The 18209-nt window shown below is 41.4% G+C and overlaps 1 protein-coding gene across 2 annotated transcripts in view; it reads right to left on the reverse strand.

The window, feature by feature from the left end:
* Positions 1–18209, reverse strand: part of GRK4 (G protein-coupled receptor kinase 4) — a 329347-nt gene that overhangs the window by 172029 nt on the left and 139109 nt on the right. For both annotated transcript variants that reach the window (XM_029592025.1, XM_029592029.1), the window contains exon 3: positions 2385–2497. In XM_029592025.1, the coding sequence (XP_029447885.1) occupies positions 2385–2497 (113 nt within the window). The remainder of the gene's footprint in view (positions 1–2384; positions 2498–18209) is intronic.

Below are 18209 nucleotides of genomic sequence, written 5' to 3' on the forward strand. Positions count from 1 at the left end.
AGGCCTAAATGCACCAGCGTAGATGTACTTGTTCCCACTGAACTGCAGCTGCGAAATATTTACATATTCTCTCCTGGGAATGTCCATGTCTCTTTGCTGTTACTTTTGCTGTTTCGGACTGTTTGCCTGCTTCTCGGATATACACTAGCTAAAAAAAAAACAAACAAAAAACGAACAAAAAACCCCACTAAGCAAAAATACTTCCTGGTTTTCTGGAAGTTCTTTCCTCCAAAGGGTGCATGACAACATGTGAACACAAGACACAGTGGTGGCTGAACATTTCAAAACGGATGCCTTTTGGGTCCGCAGTGTTGAAATACCATTTTAAGCTGACACAGATGCTGCGATTTCCTCAGAGTAGGACTGGAAAAGAAGGGAGGGGCAGGGAAGAACTTGAGAAAAAAAAAAATACTGCTAATTATGGCATCAACTCTGCCATAACCACTTCCACTCCAGAAAGAGGATATTCTCTATGAAGGAGCGGACTCATGATTACAGCAACCCTCCTCATCAACTTGCGTAAGTCTCTATTTCTGCTGCACGCTTAGATTGTATGCTCTTTGGGGCAGGGACCTGTACCTGAATTGGAAAACTGCTGTAAGCCATCTTGAGCATCACTTAGATGGAGATAGGCTAAAATTCCTAAGATTGATATTACTGTTGTTCTGTGGCATTTCTAGCTGTAGAGGTAATTAAGATGAAACGGTTCTGTTCTAGTCTAGACTAAGGGAAGTCCTCTTCCCAGCATATGACAAGTCTGTGAAGAAATAGTCTTCAGTATTGCGATGCTTTAAGAAGCTGAAAGAAAAAGGTCCTCTTGGGTGCCTTTAAATGCCAAATTATAGCATTCTGAACCCTCGAAAAGAAAAGGACGACATTCATTTCAATGTGCCTTCCAGGCAGGGAGGCCTCTTCCCATTCTCTTCACCTTACCTTGTAGGTAGCCCTGAGCTGCATATATAAGGCACGCTGGCAAAAAAAGGCCAAGGCTTCTGGCACGCACTAACAGGAATCCCGGGGCCTGAACCAGGAGCAGAAGACTGAGTACAGATCCACAGGAAAAAAAGGGAGCAGAAGCCCTGATATATATATATACAGTACATGGCTTCTCTGGGACAGGGGCTCCCAAACTATTTGGCTATGGAGGCCCCTTATCGACCTCCAAAAAGGTTTGGTACCCCACAGTCCCCACCCACTGTCTCTACCCCCTCCAGTCTCTCTCTCTCCCCTCTCCCACCAGTCTCACCCCCAACCCATCCCCCACCAGTCTCACTCTCTCTCCCCTCAGTCTGTTCTCAACACTCACTCTTCTTGATCCCCTCTTCCCGAGCCCCACCATCCACTTGACCTCAAACCCCCTCCCCAGGCCAGCCCCACCACTCTCTCTATTTATCTCCGTCTTTACACCATATTACTGCCGATTCTGACATTACTGTCCTTGGCCAATTGCTATTGCTGCTGTTTCCTGCCCATACCTGACTTTACTAATTCCACGCTACCGCTCCAGCGCCCAACCTCCATTTACTTCCCTGCCCGACAGCCAATGCTGGCGCTGCTTCTGACTCCGCAGGCCATTGGTTCTGCTGCTGCTGCTACCACTTAGCCAGCCCCTTGCCACTATGGATCTCCCCTAATCCCATGACCCCACAGCCACTGCTGGTACTGCTTCCAGCATGCAGGGGCTAACGCAGATGTCAGATTACAGCTGCATGAGATTTTGGGGTTTTTTTTTTTTTATTCCTTTCCTGCATTCTGTGGAGAGCCTGTAATGGCCTCACAGACCCACCAGGGATCAGCAGACCTCAGACTGGGAACCACAGCTCTAGAACACATCCCCAAGGAATCAATAATTAGAGCTAGGATTAGCAATACTAAGAGCAATGGCTCATTTACCTGGTCTGGCTGACTCCTGGACTGCCCTCACCTAGCTCTGCTCCCATTACTTCTAGCCTACACCGGTGGCTGTGCCCCGCCATTCCAGCCTACAAGCCACCCGCTTCTGCTGTACCTGAGACCTGAAGCCTCTTCACAAAAGCAAGGCATTCAGTTATCCCGAGACTGCCTATAGCTAGGCCAAACTCCGACACTCGTGTGCCAGAAAACACTGGCTGAATTTCAGAGTGTAAAAACTGCTTTGACGTCAGCAGTTGGTTTAAAAAAAAAAAAAAAAAAGAAAGAAAAGAAAATAATTGTTTTAGGAGACATCAAAATGTTTTTATACATAAACAATGAAACCATTTCATAAGAAGAAAATCAGGCTAATCACTAACCCCGTATTCTCAGACTGTTAATCATTTTTCACTTATGGTGCAAATCCTTTAGGCCTACAGCTCCTTTTCCCACCTCCAGATTCAGGTTCTCTAACAAACAGAAGTGGAGCTTACCACCGCATCCAGGAACTCAATGCACCGTTTGAACTCGGGCCTGGAGTCACAGAACTGCCGGAAGAGAAGCCTGCCTATGGGCTGCTTGTCACAGAGGCTTGTGTAGTCTTTTTCTGGGTGAGAAAAGAACAGAATACAAGCAGCAATTACAAACAATGTAGGTGGGTAACAGCAACATAATCAAGCCACACTTTCCTCATGGACACAGCATTTACTGGCAGATACTGCCTGGCTTCGAAGCAATGGAAGCCAATGTTATAAGCTATGCATTTTTTAAAAACAGGGCTTCCCAAACTTTTAGCCAATGTGACCCCCTTTTTAGAACCTGGAAATCTGCACGAGTCGCCATTATCTGAAGCACAAAGACTTTAGTTTGACTGGGACAGAACTTATAATCTGTTTAGACGCGACAGTGCACTGAAGCAGCATTCCTGTGAAACGTATGTCGGCGTTTCCGGCGTCTTTCAGCGCACATAAGACTAACAATACCACACGATAAGTAACATTTAAAGTTATTTGCGCTATTCAACTTATGTTCTGAACTGCCCCCCTCCGGTAACTTTCTGAGTACTTAAGAGATTCACAAATGCGTTGGTTATTTTTCTAGCAGCTCTGTTGAGCGCTACAGAGAAAGCAACTTGAATAGAAACATTATTGATCGGGCAATGTACTACAAAGCGCAATGATTTAAAACTTGAATCAACACATTTTCTAAAAGTGAATTAGAAGTCTAAAGAAAATTTACTCTCCAGGAGCAAGTTCCGATATTTATGAACATACTTAAGTTATTTTATACAAAATTGAAAAAGACTAAAAATTGATTTTCAGTAAAAGAAGAAATGTTTATTAGAGGTTTTTTGACCCATGATTGCAACGACTGGTAGAAACACTGACAAGTCTTTCAGAAAATCACCAGTGCTGAGGTCTTTTCCTCTACAGATAAAAATCATATACATTGCGGTTACAACATACATTACATCCCACCAGCCAGTTTTTCTTCTTGTATTTAATTGTATACTGGTGATTCCTTAAAGTATTCTCATTCACCCCCTTTTTAGTACCTGGAAATCTGCATGTGTCCAGAGGAAGATGAAAACAAATTAGCAGGGGTGCATGACCCCCCTCCAAAAATCTCCAGCTGATCCCCTGTCACCTCCTCAGCGCTTCTTTCACACCACTTATGACACTGCACACCCACTAAAGGCTGCCGTAGTGGTTTGTTCCTGCTCGCATTACAGTAAGTGACCCCTAACGTCTGTGTGAATTTTTAGTTTGGCTTTAGAGAGGAGGGGGAGGGGGAGCGTTTCCTTTTGGTTCCCTTAATTTTTCAGAGTAAAGGCCCAAAGCCTTGGTCGAGGGGTCTTAAAGTAAAGACAGTGGTTCACAACTGATGATGCATCTCTTAGTCATTTTTTGCAGGTAAGTACTTTCCTGTGGAATTTTGTGTAGGAAGAGGTTCCCATCTACTCTTCCAGCCCCCTCCCTCTCCCCCACAAGAAGAGCAAGACAGAAATTCTTGGGCCAGGACTTAGTGTCACTTAATCTTAAGTGATTCCCTTGCAAGCGTGGGAAGGAGGAGAAAAGATGCCCATCCAGTATCCAGCAGAGGGAGCAGATGTAAAGGAGAGGGGAGAAGGAGCAGCCCCCACCCGGATGCTGTTTAACCAGAACAGACAGCATCCAAAAAATCAAGAGAATCAAGGAGGTACCCAAGTGGTTCAGCAGAGGAGAGGAAAATCTGCACTTGGATCCCAAGTATTTAAATAAGGTATTCCACTAGAAAGAGGACCCCGTGTATCCCAGTATCCCAGGAAGGCTTCACATTCTAGCAGAGGATAAAGAAGGGACCCCGAGAGCTGGATCAAAGGATCACCAATCCATATAGTCACACATTTACTATTCTGACTTGTTTTATTGGAGACTGACTGAAAGAGACTTGTAGCCAGTGCTATATTATATGTTTGAACTGTTTCATCAGTAAAGTTGTGTTAGAAGACCAGCTGTGCATACTGCTTGGTTTTTAGTGCATGCCCAGAGCATCTTTCCTCACTCCCCATGGAGATTCCTTTTTCCCCTGAGCAATATGGGAAGAAGACTTAGCCCTGGGACTGAGTGCGTGTCCCATGGATTCCTTAAAGGTTATCCCAATCTGAGGTTTTCATTTAGGGCCTCATTCATCAAGAGCTCTTCTCAGACAGAATGGGAGATACTCCTTAATGACCCCGGCCCTTAATGTGAAATTTATATTCTAGTTAGTACAAAATGTGTATGTATGTTAGATAACATCTAAAATGGCTCTCTCTTCCTGGCATTTGCCATTATTTCTATTTTTAACTCTGTTCTTATCTGCGTGGATTGTCTCCTAAATCATTCTGGCTATCATTTTGGCTAGAGCTCATTCTCCACTCCAGAATATTAACAGTCCTTTTAAGTTGTCGCTGTGTATCCATACAGCCTAACAAGATAGATGCCAGATGTCTTTTATATGCATTTATTGTGGTGGAGACGGAAAATTGCCCGACTCAGGCCGAATTTCGCCACTACCCAAGGGGCTGACTAGTTCAAAGATCTGAACATGCATATATCATTTAATGTGCAGGTATGACAACACCAATCAATATCTATCAGTATACTGAAATTCAAACATGAGGTCTCCACTCCACATGTCTGAATTTCAATATACTGATAGATATTGATTGGTGTTGTCATACCTGCACATTAAATGATATATGCATGTTCAGATCTTTGAACTATTCAACCCCTGAGGCCGCCACTTGGGTAGTGGCGAAACTCGGCCTGAGTCGGGCAATTTAACGTCTCCACCACAATAAATGCATATAAAAGACATCTGGCATCTATCTTGTTTGTTGATACCACTACGGCTTTCATAGATCGCCTCCCTTCTTGTTTTGTTGGTCCATACAGCCTAAGCCTTCAGGATCTACCGGGAGAGTCCCAGGCTATCCTCCCATCCGTCTCACCTCCCAGCAACAGGACCCAGAGCAGAGCAGCTAATTGAGCAGTGTGCCATGGCTCCGTGGGACTCTCCTCCTCTCTCCATGGAACATTTCTTGTGCCTTGAAAGAAAGCCACTGTGGAGAGGTAGGCGCACCGTGGTGGGACAGCACCTAAGAAACTCACACTGCTACTCTGCTTCTGAGACATTAAAGCAGGCGACAGCACCTCAGTAACCCAGCCCCTCCCTGGCAATGGCTGTTCACCAGTCAACAATGCTGGAAGAGATGGCAGTGGCCATGGTAACAAAGAGCACTTGCCCCTATCAATGTCACCATGATGCATCCACTTGTTGCTGCCATGCCCTGCAGGTGGGCCAAGACAAGACAAATAGGAAACTGGGAGAAAAGAGTGAGGTGAAGGAGGGAGACTGCAGCTTGGGAAGGGTTGATCAAAAGATGAGGAGACAGAGGCCAGATGTAGTGAAAGGTGATATGAAGAGCAGGAGGTTGCGGGAAAGGAGCTAGAAGGTGGAGCTGGGGGGTGAGGGAAAGTAAGGGAGAGGGTGAAAGACAGGGATGGGAGGCAGAGTTGGAAGGAAGTGGGAGATAAAGGGATGAAAAGGGCAATGGACGGTAGAGGAGTGAGAAACAGAATAAGACAGTGGATAGAGGGGTGAGAAGTGCAGTACAAATGCTTCATTTTTGTTTACATTTCATATACTTTGTGGTTTTACCTTGGCTTAATGGTATGTACATGTGTGAATGTTGTATCAAGTGAACAGGGCAGGTCCAGATGTTGCATATCCAAGATTAATTATGAAAAAGGAAGTATAAGTAATGGGGAGGGGGAATAGGGAAGTATGTGTGAATGCAATGTTGAAATGCCTGTGCAGTGCATTGGGTATGTCAAAGATGCTTTTCAACTGAAAAGCACTGCAGCAATCATAATGCTGTTTCTTCAAAAGGAGAGAGAAGGGGCTTCAAAAATCACACCCATTTCAAAATTTCAACCCTGACCCTTCTTTCCTATCCAATGGAACAAGACAGAGTGAATGGAAAGAGGGTGCCATTAAAAATATATGTATACAGTATATTAGAAAATGCATTTTTCCTTCCATAGAATTAAAGGGAGCTACACCCTCACAAGGAAGGCTGCCCAGATGCACTTCTGCTGAAGTAAACATATTCAAGGTAGAAGCCACAAGGAGGCAAATCAAACCCACATAACTATACAGAAGCAAAACCCAGTAAAGGAGTGAGCAGCTTTTTTGGGGGCCCATCTCAATACCTTTTTGAATGTTCAAAACAGCAGAAATATCAAGTGAGCATCTTCCTTTTATGACAGTAAATATTTGAGAACAAATATTTAATCAGCTTCTTACCTAGGTGTAGGCCCAAATCTCTAAGTGAGATACAATATCTTTATTTTTCAAAGATTTACATTTTTAGTATCAAAAGAAATGCAAACAGCATATTATTCAATTTGGCAGCATTTTCAGCCTATTTTGTACAAAATATTGACCATAATTCATTCTCTATTAAATAGCCCTAATTCATCCTGGCTATGTTCTGTTTTGAGAATATACAAACCTTCTAGAGAGCTTCGATCCTCGAAAATGAACCTTTTGGACGTGCCTTCAGTCAAATTAGCAAGATTAAATGTTACCCGTCATAGAGCTTTTTCTATAGCTGGGCCTATTCATTGGAATGCTCTACCAAATGCCCTACGCCAAATTTCAAATACTAAGGAATTTAAAAATCATTAAAAACATATTTCTTTAGAGAAGCATTTAGAATTACTGAATAAAAGATTAAGTAGATCCATTTTCTTTTATTATCTTGTGTTTTTTATGATGTTATTTTAATTTTCCATCTTTATGTTTTGTTAAATTTAAAGTTAATTTTATTTTATTTCAATATCTTTTAGGATAAAGATATTTAGTAATATTGATAGTGATAAGTTACTATGTAATTTTTATTCATACTTTTTATTATTTTATTTTTACTTTCACTTTATGAAAGAATAGTATGGTAAATAACTTAAAGATGGTATATAAAAGATTTTAAATAAATAAAATACATGTATTACTTTGCTCATTATTGTAAACCATTTTTGTTCAAATCTAATTTACTAAAGACGGTATATAAAAAGTCTTAAATAAATAAAATAAATAAGCCGGAATCTCCAGCTCTTTCAGTAACTAATAGTTCATGGAAAGTAACAGAGTTGCCAGAAAAATCAGCCACTCTCCAGGACAATTCATGCAAGCTAGAACTCTGGTAGCACTTAAATAACATAAAATTCATGTTATATATAAAAATTCAATAAGTATGCTGATCAGTTTTACATTCCTATGTGTACGATATCTTGCTACACTAACTCAAACTCTGGCATTTATGCCCAGAGGGCACCAGGGGAAAGTAGATAGACAAACACTGCTTATATTCACAAATACCCATAGAATGAACATGTTTACTATAGATCATGCTTACATTACTAACCAGGGTAGTAAGAGTATCTGGAAGAGGAAGGAATTGCTCAGGAGTCATGTGGAAGCAGGCATGGCTGGATTGCTTTCATTAAATTTGTCAGCTATAGCAACGGTTCTCAAGCTAGTCCTTGGGACACACTTGGCCAGTCTGGTTGTCAGGATATCCACAAGAAATATGCACGAGGTAGATTTGAATGCACTGCCTCCATCAAATGCTAACCTCTCTCATATGCACATCTATTGTGGATATCCTAAAAACCAGACTGGCTGGGTGTGTCCCGAGGACTGGATTGAGAACCCCCATTCTACAGCCCCTCGTCCAGTCAAACTTTTCACCCAGTAAACTGGTCTCATTTACATAAGAGATGCAAAACATCTTACCAACTGCAGGCACTGGAATTTGCACCACAAGTAGTGCCAAAGCTGTGATCATTTCATATATTCAATTTACAAATGTTTGTAACAGTGGAATTACTGGGTAGGAACAGGAGGTGAACGGGAGGACAAAGAGAAGCTCATCCAATAGCTCTGCGGTTGAATGCAGCGTTTGGAGCCAGGAAGTTGAAAATTTCAATCTCTAACAGTACTGTTAACCTGGAACTGGGTCTAACAAATACCACGGTAACTTATGAAACTTGAATATCTGCACATTTCTGTGAAGTGATTGATATTCCTTCTCCACTGGGTTAAGAGTAAGAAATACAGGCCGATTCAGATTACACATTAGGAAGAACACAGAAATTGTAAAAGTGGACAATCACTGACACAAGGTGGCAGAGGAACCTTCATTATTTTTAAGAACATATTATGCAAAAGTCTGGAATGATATACATATAATGGATTCCACCTGGAAGAAGTGCGATCAACTAATATCACTTTCAACCCTTTCTATATCTCTATACTGTTTAACAATATCTATGAATAAACCCGAAAACATCAGAGACTTTTGTTTAATTTAAAAGCATTTGTATCCCACTGATCTGCCAAACTCAGCGGGTTACTACATAGCATACATAATAAAACACATGAAGTAAAATAAATAATAAGACAATACCACAGTAATTAAAATTCAGACATACTTCAAACGTCTCCTGAGCACTGTTTTTGCTAAGGACTTAAACGTTATAAATAACTATAAAATATAGTTTACAATATATTATATATTATATTAGGAAAGGATTCAATGTAGTTATAACAATTGGTTAGCATTACTTTTACAACAAAAAAAAGGAGCAAAAAAATCTCACCATAGAGGAAACTAGTATAAAAAAAAAAAAGATGAGGCTATAAATCAACACTGTGCAAAGCCTGGTTGACCATAACCAACCAGTGCCATGTACTCAGACTGCAAGGTGTATCAATATTGACTCCAAACACACATAGATCTAATCATCTACCACAATCATGAATATGTATTTTAAAGTTCACAGTCTCATTATTATTTTCTTTGAAAGAAGAAATAAAAAATAAGTTTTTCAAATAACTAAGACATCGATGCAGGCATTCTTGGTGCCAAAATATTTGCAGTGTCGGGCTTGTCTTTCCACATTGGACTGTTGGGGTGTTCTATACCTTGCCGGAGCTCACACAAGTTGCATCCTTGATGCTGTCATTCCTATCACTTTGCGCTGGAGAAGATGAGCACTATTTCAGCTTTTTGACAATTTATTTGAGCCACAAAAGATAAATACAGTCTTGTCTTTATTTTATTGTTTTTATAGTTGCAAAAAAAAAAAAAAAATAAAAAAAAATAATTAAATTATAAAAAAAAAAAGAGACAATGTACTTAAAGATAGACTATTCATGTGCAAGGGAGATGATTAGATGTATGCGCTTTGGGGGTCAAAACTGGTACACCTTGCAGTTTATTGATTACAAGGCACTCTGTTACCACTTCAAACAGGCTACACTTGGAGTTGATTTAAAACCTCATCTTTTTTATGCTAACATTTAACTGTTCTATAACACATACAATTTGTTGTCCAAGACATATAGGAACTATCAAATTAACTGAGACACCTTAACAGAGGGTAAGAATTTTTTGTTTGCTTTGTAGTTTCAGACCATCCCATTAACAGATGCTGCTGGGAGGTACACTGGATAAGGACCTAACCTCTGGCAAGAATGTGACAGACAGAAAACTCTGCTCCAGGCCTTCTATCTCAGAAAGAGTAAGGCAGCAATTAATCTGGTGAGAAACATCCTGCAGGCATCATCTAAGATTTTACACACATTCCATCTCCAGCACACTATAAACATACTTTGTATAATATACACATATCCCCCTCATAAGCAAGCAGTATCCTATTATAAATCTTTAGCTAGATATTCAGAAGTTACCAGATCACTACGAATAAAGGCAGTGGCATTCTATTACCAAAAGTACAAAATTATTACATAACAAAAATGAAACTCAGACAAAACAGAAAAACAAAGTCCTGATACCATTCTGTGCTTAACACGATTCTTCGTGAGGAATTTGCTAAACCATCACCGCCTACAAGCATACACTCTCAAAAGTGTATGCTTGATTTAAATCATCCAATCAACTCACAAATTTAAATCCAATTATAGCCTTAAAGAACACCTTAAGCCCAACAAGCTAACAATAGAGGAATTCAATGCAGAAAATCAAAATGTATTCTATCAGTAAGGGGGGAGAATACCTCAATAGGATTGTTCTGTCTGTCTCCACAATGTATTACATGCTAAGCATGCTAGGACTTGTGTATTGCCTGGAGGGATTTTCAGCTCATCCCAATTCCTACGCTACAAACTCTTAAGAAGCAGCGCTTTTTACCTATTCTATTCACTACTATTCACTAATATCTACAGTTTCAGATTGTGAATCCTCTGGGGATAGGGAAATACCCACAATACCTGAATGTAATCCACTCTGAAGTGCCAAAATGTGGAATATAAATAAAGTAAATAATAAATAAGTAAAGTTTCAACTACAGCTACAGTTTTTCTCTTGGACTACAGGGCTTCAGGAGACTCATAACAGCTGATAGTAACAGTGTACCATTCACAGTGAATGTTTAACATTTTTTATCATACTTTTTTTTCTAAACTTTATTTTCAAAACTTTATTTTCCTCATATGGTTTGGAAACCCCAGACCAGAAGGAACTCACCTCTAGTAACCCCGAATTGCCTTCCTCCCAACCATCCCCATTAAATTGTCCATGAAGAATCTCTTAGTAATTGACAGACAGGAAAACTGATTAAAAAGAAGATCATTATCTTCTTACTTTAACATATTCGTTGAGTGGAAAGGAACTTTACCACATTTGGCATGGAGTGTATTATCTTTTGAGCTATGTAAGTATAGCAATTATTTTCTGACCTGATAATTCTTGACTTTTTATCCATCCCTCAGCATACAGTGAGAGCCATTACCATTTCCATTTACTTCATCTTGTTTGGAATTATAAACTGCAGGCTTTTGTACTCATTGCATAATATACTTGTCCCATATTGCAAACACATCGTAATGCTTTTGAGAGGAATTCTAAGCTTCCATTCCATCAAAGATAATTCCTCTTGACATCCAGTTGGCTAGAATCGTCTTTTTCGCCATTAAGAGAGCTTTGTGTAAGAACACTTGCTGTTCCTCAGGAAGATCTAGCTGGATATCGAAGAATACATCAAATAGACACAGTCTAGCAGACAAAGGTAATTCATGGGATAGAAAACCATTTAAATGTGTTTTTAATTTCCACCAGAAGCGGTGCACACAACAGCAGCTCCAAAACCTGTGCCAATAGGTGCCTCTCCAAGAGTCACATTTTAAGCAAAGCTCAGATACACAGAACTTTGCTTAAGAGCCCATACTTAAGTAGGATATACTCATCATAAAGACTTATATTGCGTTTCTCTCAACAATTAATTCTCTGTAGTTAAAGAAATGTTGGAAAAGCAACTCCATAGTTCTTTTGAATGTACAATGTCTGCAGTTTCCTTATTCCAATTGTCCAGTACCAACTTAAGAACTATAGAGGAAGAATCTTTTTTCCTTAATTCCAAAAGAGCTTTCATAAAGATTGCACAAGGTTTTTTTTCATTGTTGCCAGTTCCAAAAAACCCAAGAAAGGGTTGTAAAAGTTACCCTTCTATCTGTGGAAATGCAGTTACTGAGTCAGAGTGATGAACTTGAAGAAATGCATAAAATTCTTTAGAGTCCAAGTCAAATTCAATTGTTAGGTCTTCAAACGTCTTAATTGTTAGACCGTCTTCCATTACAAAGTGCCGCAACTGGTGGAGCCCTTTCTTTCTCTGTCTCTTGAAAGTTAAATTCTGTAATCCTGGCAGAAACTGGGGGTTCCCCATATGGAAAGGAAAGGAGATGTTACCTTATCAACCTTTAAAGTCTCACATAACAGTGTCCAGCCTTGTCTACTCGATTCTACTACTATGTTAGACTTTACATGATTAGGCAGGTCTTGTTTGAGAATGCAGAGTATGTTATATAAACTCAATGGGGCACACTATTCATTTAAGTAAAACGTCGGGGAACCTTCTGAAGTATCATAAAACCAATTTTTTACATATCTTAACATACAACCAATTACAGATTCTGGCAGCCCATGCCACCAGCCTCTTTTGGTAATATTAAGGTTTTAAGGGCAATTTGTGGTTTCTTAGCTCCCCAAAGAAATTTTCGAAGAATACTCTGAAATGCTAATAAATCAGAGTTGGTCAACCACACAGGTAGGAGCTGGAGGACATCACACAGGTAGGAGCTGCAGAATCATCATTTTGAATAATTGTATTTTGCCATTCAGTGACAATGGCAGGAGACACCATACCTGTAATTTGAGTTTCATTTTACACAATAAGGGTGCAATATTTCTGTGGTACATATCATGGATATCCAGCTGTATATAAATCCCTAAATATTTCATTTCCTTATGAACCCATCATAACAGAAAGGGGCCCTCCAAGTTGATTTTTAGTCCAGAAAACTTCCAAACTTTTTCTGCAATTGGTTAATATTGTTAAGGGACACACTTGGATTTGTTAAAAATGCTAAAATATCATCAGCGAATGCTGCAATTTTGAAATCAATATTTCAAATCTCCAAACCCGAAATACTTGAACTATTTTCCTTAACAGGGGATCCATACCCAAAATGTAAAACAATAGGGACAGTGGACACTCTTGCCTCATGCTCCTCTGTAGAAAGAATTCCAAAGAAATATGGCATTTACGATGACAGCTGATTTGGGGTTTTTGTATAACAATGCAATATACTGCAAGATCCTACCAGAAAATCCATATCTAGGAAGTATAGAAAAAAGGTATGACCAAGAGACTTGGTCGAACGCCTTTTCAGCATCGAATTCCACTACCAATGAGGACATTCTTTTATTCATACAGTTAAGACATAGCAGTCAGAAGTCGGCCGATATGTCTTCCCGCAGATCTTCAGTTTACAAAGCCCATCTGATTGTGAGATAATACCTTGTGGATTCTATTAATTAACACTATTGCAAATAACTTAAGGTCAAAATCCAGCAGAGAGATGAGCCTATACGAAGGAGGCTTCTGGTGGTCTTTACTCTGTTTGGGCAACACCGTAATATGAGCTCTCATGGAGTTCCCTGGAAACTCACCTCTCTGAAACGGTTCTTCAAAGTAATTCCCGAAGGATAACGACAATTGGTGTGCTAAAACCTTATAATAATCAGCTTTAAGCCCATCAGCCCTGGTGCTTCTGTAATGCAATACTAAAGGTTTATTTAGCTCTTCTAATTGGGACTTGTGCAAAACAGGCAAGGTTAAGTTGTTGAAAATTTTACTTTCACACATGGAAGCCTCCATTTGCGGTTCAACGGAGTATAGAGATTGGTAGAAAGTTCTAAAAATATTACACAAATCTTCCACTTCCCAACAATGGTTCCCCCTGTCGTCTTTTAAACATTCAATAAACGCTTTCCCTTTCCATGTTCTAACTAGACTGGCTATAAGCTTCCTTGCCTTGTTTCCAAATCTAAAAAACCTGTGCGAGGCTCTCAACAATTGTTTTTGTACTCTCTAATGCAAAAATGTATTAAGAGAACACAATAGTGCTCTGTGGGTATTTGGATTTTCAGAAGGCATTTGACAAAGTTCCTCATGAGAGGCTTTAAGAAAAGTAAAAAGTCATGGGATAGGTGGCGATGTCCTTTCGTGCATTACAAACTGTTTAAAAGAGAGGAAACAGAGAGTAGGATTAAATGGACAATTTTTTCAGTGGAAGGGAGTGGACAGTGGAGTGCCTCAGGGATCTGTATTGGGACCCTTACTTTTCAAAATATTTATAAATGATCTGGAAAGGAATACGAGTAAGATAATCAAATTTGCAGATGATACAAAATTATTCAGAGTAGTTGAATCACAAGCAGATTGTGATACATTGCAGGAGGACCTTGTGAGACTGGAAGATTGGGCATCCAAATGGCAGATGAAATTTAATGTGGATAAGTGCAAGGTGTTACATATAGGGAAAAATAACCCATGCTATAGTTACACGATGTTAGGTTCCATATTAGGAGTTACCACCCAGGAAAAAGATCTAGGCATTACAGTAGATAATACATTGAAATTGTCAGCCCAGTGTGCTGCAGCAGTCAAAAAAGCAAACAGAAAGTTAGGAATTATTAGGAAGGGAATGGTGAATAACATGGAAAATGTCATAATGCTTCTGTATTGCTCCATGGTGCGACTGCACCTTGAATACTTTGCACAATTCCGGTTGCCGTATCTCAAAAGAGATATAGTTGCGATGAAAAGGTACAGAGAAGGGCGACCAAAACAATAAAGGGGATGGAACAGATCCCCTATTTATTTTTATTTTAAAACTTTTCTATACCGTCATTTAGTAATGCACCATCACAACGGTTTACAATTAGGCACAAATAAGTTTGGTTTATAAATTATCCAGAAGGTGCCAAAAACATTTTTCGGTTACATGTTTCAATAATATACACTAAGTGGAGAGTGGGTTGGAATTTCCATTTATATGAATAATAGGAAATTCATATATGTTCTATACTGTCCTTCTCTTAATTTAATACTTAATTGTGATGAAAAATAATAAAGTAAGCAATTATGCTTTTGGGTGACTTTCAGCTGTGTGTTGGTGTTCTTATTCATCGACCTCACTGTGAAAGGCTTTTTTGAAGAGCCAAGTTTTTAAACCTTTTTTGAAGAGTTTTAAATCTTTCATTACTCTTAATTCAAGTGGTAATGCGTTCCATAATATTGGCCCCGCTAAAGATAGTGCTCTCTAACTTGGGTCAGTTTTGCTGTTTTGACCGAGGGAATGGTTAGTAGGGCTTTATTGGCTGATCTGAGGAAAGGGCTGTTCAGTTGGAGAAGAGACAGCTGGGGGGGGGGGGGAATATGATAGAGGTGTTTAAAATCATGAGAGGTATAGAACGGGTAAATGTGAATCAGTTATTTACTCTTTCAGATAATAAAAGGACTAAGGGGCACTCCATGAAGTTAGCATGTAGCACAATGAAAACTAATCAAAGAAAATTCTTTTTCACTCAACACACAATTAAACTTTGGAATTTGTTGCCAGAGGATGTAGTTAGTATAGCTGTGTTTAAAAAAGGATTGGATAAGTTCTTGGAGAAGAAGTCCATTACCTGCTATTAAGTTCACTTAGGGGCGGATTTTAAAACGAGCGCGAATAGCCTACTTTTGTTTGCGCTCCAGGCGCAAACAAAAGTACGCTGGATTTTAGTAGATACGCGCGGAGCCGCGCGTATCCGCTAAAATCCTGGATCGGCACGCGCAAGGCTATCGATTTCGTATAGCCGGCGCGCGCCGAGCCGCGCAGCCTACCCCCGTTCCCTCCAAGGCCACTCCGAAATCGGAGCGGCCTCGGAGGAAACTTTCCTTTGCCCTCCCCTCACCTTCCCCTCCCTTCCCCTACCTAACCCACCCGCCCGGCCCTGTCTAAACCCCCCCTTACCTTTGTCGGGGGATTTACGCCTCCCAGAGGGAGGCGTAAATCCCCGCGCGTCAGCGGGCCTCCTGCGCGCCGGGACGCGACCTGGGGGCGGGTCCGGAGGGCGCGGCCACGCCCCCGGGCCGCCCCGGGCCGTAGCCACGCCCCCGGGCCCACCCCCGGAACGCTCCCGACACGCCCCGAAAACGCCGCGCGGTTCGGGCCCGCCCCCCGACACGCCCCCTCCGAAAACCCCGGGACTTACGCGAGTCCCGGGGCTCTGCGCGCGCCGGTAGGCCTATGTAAAATAGGCTTCCCGGCGCCCAGGGCCCTGCTCGCGTAAATCCGCCCGGTTTTGGGCGGATTTACGCGAGCAGGGCTCTGAAAATCCGCCCCATAGAGAATAGCCACTGCGATTAGCAATGGTAACATGGAATAGACAGTTTTTGGGTACTTGCCAGGTTCTTATGGCCTGGATTGGCCACTGTTGGAAACAGGATGCTGGGCTTGATGGACCCTTGGTCTGACCCAGTATGGCAAGTTCTTATATGTGCATTCTTATTCTTAATATTGGAGTTAGCTATCAATTTTTCTTTAGCTGCTTTCGAATCTCTTTCTAGATGCAGAATGGTTTTACTTAACTCCTTAGCTTTCCGTATAATGTAAAGGGTTATCTCCCCCCACATTACAGCTTTGCTCATTTCCCAGAACAGAGTCGCTGTCCCTTTATGCTGATTATTCATTTGCTTAAATTCCCTCCATTTTTGTTTTAAGTATGCATGGAACTCCAAATCTGCTGACAAATGTCCTGGGAACTGCCAAACCCCTTGGCCTCTCTGAGTCTCTGTAGCCCTTAATTCTAACCAAATCAATGAATGATCATAAATTCCTGGATCTCCGATCTCAACTTTACCTTTTGAAAGAGCACATCCGAGGTCAATATATAATCAATCCTTGACATTGTCTGATGTACTCTGGAGATAAGAATGTGATCTTTTACCTCTGGATGTAGAATACACCATGGGTCTAGTAACTGCAAGGCCTTACACAGATACGAAATACCCTGCTTCTTTTTAAGCTGACCTCCAGAACTACAGGAAGACCTGCCCAATAGGGATGTGAATCTTTTTTGACGATTTAAAAAAATCGTCAGATATTTTTTAAATCGTCAAAAATCGTTAGAGTCGCGATACAATAGAAATTCCCCCGATTTATCGTGAAAAATCATAAATCGGGGGAGGAGGGAGGGGGGAGGGCGGGAAAACCGGCACACCAAAACAATCCCTAAACCCATCCCGACCCTTTAAAACAAATCCTCCACCCTCCCAAACCCCCCCAAAATGTTTAAAATTACCTGGTAGTCCAGTGGCCAGGGGGGGGGGGGTCCCGGCGCGATCTCCTGCTCTCGGGCCATCGGCGCCATTTTGGCTGCCACTAATATAAATGGCGCCGATGGCCCGATAAAAAAAAACCCCACCCGACCTTTTAAAATGACCCCCTTAGCCTCCCCCCCCCCCAAAACCTTTTAAAATTACCTGGTGGTCCAGCGGGAGCTCGAGGAGCAATCTCCCGCTCTCAGGCCATCGGCTGCGTTGTCGGCCCCTGTGACATAGTGAGGGCAAAGGTAGCGCTGGCGCCATTTTGAATACTGGCAATACGGCCCGAGTGCAGGAGGTCGCTCCCGGACCCCCGCTGGACTTTTGGCAAGTCTTGTAGGGGTCAGGAGGCCCCCCCAAGCTGGCCAAAAGTACCTGGGGGTCCAGCGGGGGTCCGGGAGCGACCTCCTGCACTCGGGCCATATTGCCAACATTCAAAATGGCGCCGGCGCTACCTTTGCTCTGTCACATGGTAAGGACAAAGGGCCATCGGCGCCATTTTTATTAACGCAGCCGATGGCCTGAGAGCGGGAGATCGCTCCCCGCGCTCCCGCTGGACCACCAGGTAATTTAAAAACCTTTTTTGGGGGTTCGGGAGGGTGGGGGAGGGTTTTTTGATTATCGGATCGGGCGCAGCCGATAATCAGAACTCAAATCGGGCTGGGCGATAAAAATTTTAAGATTTGGATCAGAACCAGAACCGATCAGATTCTGGTTCCGATTCACATCTCTACTGCCCAATAATAATCGCTGACACAGTTAAAATCACCTGCTAAGATTAAAGGCCTCCTCTTGTGATCCACACACTCAGATACTAATTTTACAAAAAAGGCCTGAGAGTAATTATTTGGAGCATATATATTGCCCAAGGTGATTTCCTTCCACACCAGCTTTCCAGATACCAATACTACTCTGCCATCCTCATCATTATAAATATGGGTGTATTCAAATTGTATTCTTTTATCGATTAATATCGCTATACCTCCCTTTCGTATGTATTGCCAGAGAATAATAGCATTGAACTACCTATTCTCTCAAGTAGTTTTTTTTTTTTTT

Source organism: Rhinatrema bivittatum, chromosome 1 (assembly GCF_901001135.1).
Source record: "Rhinatrema bivittatum chromosome 1, aRhiBiv1.1, whole genome shotgun sequence".
Taxonomy (NCBI): Eukaryota; Metazoa; Chordata; class Amphibia; order Gymnophiona; family Rhinatrematidae; genus Rhinatrema; species Rhinatrema bivittatum.